Source organism: Frankliniella occidentalis, unplaced genomic scaffold (genome assembly GCF_000697945.3).
Source record: "Frankliniella occidentalis isolate FOCC.00 unplaced genomic scaffold, Focc_3.1 Scaffold221, whole genome shotgun sequence".
Taxonomy (NCBI): Eukaryota; Metazoa; Arthropoda; class Insecta; order Thysanoptera; family Thripidae; genus Frankliniella; species Frankliniella occidentalis.
This window is the reverse complement of record NW_026267347.1, coordinates 177549-182975: the sequence shown is the minus strand read 5'-3', so window position 1 is coordinate 182975 and position 5427 is coordinate 177549. Positions and strand designations below refer to the sequence as shown.

Here is a 5427-nt window from a genome sequence, read left to right as displayed (position 1 = left end):
GGGGGGGCAATTGCCCCCCCCCCCCCCCCGTGAGTCCGCGCCTGTATTCGAATAACAGTATTGCTGTAGTTTCAATGGTTGAAACTTCGTACAGGACCACCGCGTACAGGCAAAACCGGACAAAACTGTCTACAGCGGAGCCGTATTCGTATACTGTACCGTGTAAAACCTGGGCTTTACGGTGGTTGCTCCAGCAACACTCACGCTAAAAGTGACGGCTTGGTTTCCAAGAAAAAGTGGTAATTTTCGAGCTAAAAGTGCTTGGAAATTACCACATTTACTTGGAAACCAAGCAGTCACTTTTAGCGTGCTGTACTCCGCGCTCTGTACGCTAGGTGCAGTGACTAAAAGCGACAACTAAGTAACGCTGTAGGTCATTCCGAATTAGACTCTAAATTTTTACAGTGTTTAAATGGTATGCAACGCGGAGGGATATATAGGCTGTCAAATTCCGTCCTGTGAAATTCACGTTTAGTTGCAATTTTTGCAGGTGCGGGCAACAGTTACGGCCGCCGAGAAGAAGTCCGCTTCCCTTTCCGCCGAGCTGGAAGAGGTAGAGGCTGAGGCGGAGTCGGCTCCACTGGGGTCCCCACAGCAGAGGCAGAGGCAGCGGGTATTAAATCAGGAAATGTATGCTATGCATATTTTTGAAACGAATGTTCTTCACACTACATAGTTTGGCCGGTATTTCCAGGACGCTCAGAGGATCCGCGGCGAGCTGCAGGAGGTGTCCTCAAAGGTGGAACGGGCACGAGCGAAGTTCTGCAGGGTAGAAGCATTGCTGCAGCGCGGTGGTGTGAATGTGGAGGCCGACACGATGGAGACCCTCGAGAGACGGTTGCTAAGCGACACCGACGGGCTTGTGCGGGGATTGGTTGGTCTTAGGGTTCAGTAGGAAAGAGATGTGAATTTGTGATACTGATAATAAAGGGACTTGTATTGTTGTATTTCTCTCTTTGGTTCTGCGAAAACCGGCGAAAACGAACCCCTTTCCTTTTGTTACCTCACCGAGTGCGGAGTAGAAAGTCGACGTCGAAATATCGAGAAGTCGTGGAGTGGGGGGACATCGTGCCGTTTTCTGACTATTTCGCCGTCTAATTGATGTTAAGGCAAATTCAGATTTAACAGCGTTCAGTGCAATCAAGTGCCTCAAATACGGACACTTTGCTGTTTTCTACTTTTAAAGCTCCTAAATCGAAAACGGGTATCCGGAATATAGCTTCCGGGGACTCGCTGGTAAAAGTAAGACTTTCTAGAATCTAGATTTGAGGAAATATTTACGAAATCTCGCACACTGTTCTCTCTCAAAAGAAAATGCCAAACTTGCGTTTTTTGGCGCCATGGAAACGGTCAACTTTTTAAAGCTTTGAGAGAATGTGGGGCTCTTAACGGTTAACGGCAGGTAGTCGTACAACTTTCGGGTTGACAAATGTGAAACTAGGAAACTTCACCTGTAAGATGAAACAAGAAAGTTTTGTTAATGTCACCACATGAAGTCACTTGTGTCAAGTTTGAGAAACAATTTCCGAAAGTCCCCAAAATATGGACATAGGAAAAAGTGACTCGTCTGGGTTTAAGACAATTTAAAACGCTTTAAAAGCGATCTTCAAGCAGTCCTAGTGGCCAAACAAGAAAATTTCGACGTGGTAGGTGTGTTTTGGTCTGAAGATTTACAGGGTTCATACCGGTCAGGGAAGTCAGGGAAAAGTCAGGGAAAACGATATTGTACTGGAAATCAGGGAAAAGTCAGGGAAATCTGGTAGAAAGTCAGGGAAAAATTAAGAAATATGGTAGTTTGGGTGATGAGCATGGCATCGTGAACGCATGGGCCAGTTTTAGCCATGACGCCTTAGTAAGTATGATTAATATCTTTCTTGACTTATCTTATAAAGCATTATTTTATATTTCTGCGAAATAATAGGTCGTTTTCGCCTAAATTTTACAAAATTCGCATTCTCTCTCAATTAAAAAATGTCAGGGAAAAACAGGATTTTTTCGACTGGAAATCAGGGAAAAGTCAGGGAAAATGAAACTTCAGATCCGGTATGAACCCTGATTTAATAATCCCCACCGTTTTCCAGTATTAAATCTACGGATTTCACAGGACCTTTTCTCTAAAAATCGTCCGAATTAGGAACAAATATCGTATTAGGGTTTTTGTTTAATTATTTACACCTGACCTACACTGTTAAACCTAGAGGCTCGTTTGCGAAAGGTGGTGTGAGGTAGGATAGGTAGAGGCTCTCAAAAACCTCTCGAACTGGGAGTAGCGACGGTCCAGCGGCGGCATCTACCTTCCCTACCTCACCCCACCTAGCTTACGGTGTCTCCCTCGCACTCGTCGCTGCCTGCTACGTCTGTCTCTGTCGCACTGCTAAACGAGCCTACAGATGCTCCTTTGCCAGCTGAGCTATCGTAGGCTCCGCTCGCCACGATACGAGCCGAGCGGAGCCTTTTCGCATGAGGCGGAGCGGCGTAGCAACGAGCATCGAGGCTCGCCCGCTGCAGGCCTCTGTTGGTTAGTCAGTGTACCTGTACCGACGTCGCAGGGGTTTGTACCGAGTTCCCCCCTGGTATATGGCTTCTGAGCGATAGCGACTCGTTGCGGCATCGAGTCGTCGAAGTTCACCAGAGCATCCGCCTCGTTAGACATTTGCATCCCTAGGGGTCAAATGAGGTGGAGGTTACTTATACCCTAGGGGTTTCTACTGGGCAGGGGTCCGTAACTTAACGCATTATCGTTATGCGTTAGTTATATAAATTCACGTCATGTAACACATTAGCGTTATGCGTTAGTTATATAACGTAACGTTTAACAATTTGCATTAAAAGTAAAAGTTATGGGTCGTCAAGTTATTCTGTTGCACTGCAAAAAATTAGAGTCTGATACGGAACGATCTACAGCGTTACTGTAGATGCCGCTCTTAGTCACTGCACCTAGGGTACAGAGCGCGGAGTACAGTGTTGCTGTAGCACCGGAAAGCCCAGGTTTTTACACGGTACAGTACAGTGTACGAATACGGCTCCACTGTAGACAGTTTTGTCCGGTGTTGCCTGTACAGTGGTCCTGTACGTAGCTCCCTGTTCCAGATTTTAACCATTAAAACTACAGCGATGCTGTTATTCGAGAAACAGACGTTCCTGGAAAATAATTAGCGGTCGATGCTGTAATTTTTCCTGTCATAATTTTTAGCAGTGTGCTAGTTGAAGCTTGTTCCGGCATTTTGAGTCTAACTCTTAAAGTTTCATGGTATGGTCACAAGTTATAAGTTATGACTCTTAACGCTTCATTCTATGGTCACAAGTTGTAAGTTGTAACTTCAACGGATAACGTACCGCTAAATGTTAAGTTACGGACCCCTGGTACTGGGGGGTACTTCACTTACGTCCCCGAAGTAATCTCATGAAAAAAGATCACAATGATAATTATAAATCAGAGGTACAAAAGTGAACTAAATTATATTTATAGCTGATTCAATTTTCGGTCTAATCCAACGACGAACAATAAGTTTTGGATATTTTACTCAGCTTTGCACATGGAGCTATAGTCTCTTGCCATAGCTACTCCCCTTTCGGCTATTTCATTTGTTACTTGCAAACTTTGCACCACTATTTTAGCTTTTTTTGTGTATCCCAAATTTGTTGACCAAGTTTTAGCCGGTGTGGAAAGAAATTACGTTAAAAAATCCATGTCATAAAACTGTATGGAGTCGGTTGTTATAAGGTCTGCCAAACCGGTTGTCTCTTCGATGTCAGCAGGACTATGCCGCCATCTAATGTTGTTTTTCGAGGGCTTCTTAGTCGTCTCTATTTGCGCTATTGCAATGTCTTCTTTTTCTTTAAATGACAACTGATCGTCGAAGATAGCCAAGGGTATTAAGCGATCAGATAAGTACCACAGCGCACCCTTTAACTTCTGGAAGGCAGCAGCAGCCTCCTGCTCAAGCAGTCCTTCCTGCAAAAAAGTGATCATTTTGAATATACGTAAGTAAAAAGCAGCGTAACTTAAAAGGAAAAGAAACAAGTTTTACCTTGCTCAACGCACGTAATTCGTGGAAGAGGTTCAAATCTTCTCTGGGAGAGATTGCTGCGATAGTTGCTGCACCAATCCAGCGTTTTATGTAGATATTAAAGCCGAAAATGCAAAGTTGGCGTAGACCTTTCTCTGGTAATTCCGTCAAAGGAAATTGCCCCCGGAACATCCATGCCTTTAATCCGTAAATAAGAAACATCATCCACCTCGCTTTGCTCAGCTTCTGGGGAGTGGAATGTAACTTCTTTTCCTGGCTTCTCTCCGGCAAATAGAAGTACTAGCTCGAGTAACTCTCGGTAATCGTCCCGAGGCTGGTACTCCTGTTGTAAAACAGTATACACTTTAAAAAATATTTGGGGTAATTTTACCACTTTGACCTGAAAACGCACCTGGCCTTAGCCTTGTATCAGAAAATTGCGCATCCACAGTATAGTGAAATTTAGCTATACATAGGATCAGCAAATTTCCTATTCCATTAGCAGTGTCTTTCTGTGTCCACAGTAGTAAAATTACCAAGCGTATTTATTACAACCTTTTCTGTATCCACAGTGGTAAAAATACTTCTTGCCGTAAAACAGTTCGAGCAAGCAGTCGGGAAGGACGAGGCGGCCAGTGCTCTGGCCCACAGCCCACTCCCGCCTGTTTGCTGTCTTATTTGGGGTGATTGGTGTCGGCAGCGGCCGGGAGTTGAAGCCCGGACCATGCGATCACCGCACCGCTGAGACACCACTTTTTTTTTTTTTCGAAAACATCTTTATTGTGTCAAAAATACAACAGGGTAAAATGCCATAACAAAGATAATGTTTGTTAGATGTTAAAAAATAGATAAATTGTGGTTATTAAGTTAAAGAACTTTTAAAAAAATCCTGTCATAATTTGTTTTTGATCTGGATGGACTCAGCGAGCGCTGCAATCCTATTGTCGCTACTCTGCGCCCTTGCGGACACTTGGCAGCTGTCTGCTGTTGGCAATACTCTGTGCCCCCTTGCTCTTCCAACCTGCCTGTCAATACTCTCTTCCCATACTGCTGTCTCTACTCCCTGCACCCCCCTCCTAGCGACTTGCTTTATATTTCATTTACCATTCAATTTCGATTTCAAAATAAGATTTTACACAAGTACAGTTCAAGTTCAAGAAATTTTCAAACCATTCATAACACTTAACAAATTAATTTCAAGATTTTTCTTTCTTCTTTTTCTGTCTTCTTGTTTGCACCCCACCCCCTTCTGGACTGTTTGATGCTCCTCTTTTCTTCTCGCTTGACTCTTTTAGAACTTTTGCAAAATTTATCAGATTCTTGCCAAAAACCTCTTGCTTGCCGTCGCCCCCTCCAGAACCTCTGCCTCTCCGCCTGCTGTCGTCTGCTCGCCCGCCGCTGGATCTTGTTGTAGGTG

General features: G+C 44.2%; 1 protein-coding gene across 1 annotated transcript in view; it reads left to right on the top strand.

Annotated features, from left to right (window-relative positions):
* Positions 1-947, top strand: part of LOC113214661 (uncharacterized) — a gene marked incomplete in the record, with an annotated part of 64647 nt that extends 63700 nt beyond the window's left edge. The window contains 2 exon segments of the mRNA XM_052272724.1: positions 491-613; positions 695-947. Of these exon segments, the coding sequence (XP_052128684.1) occupies positions 491-613; positions 695-895 (324 nt within the window).
* Between the last annotated feature and the right edge of the window lie 4480 nt (positions 948-5427).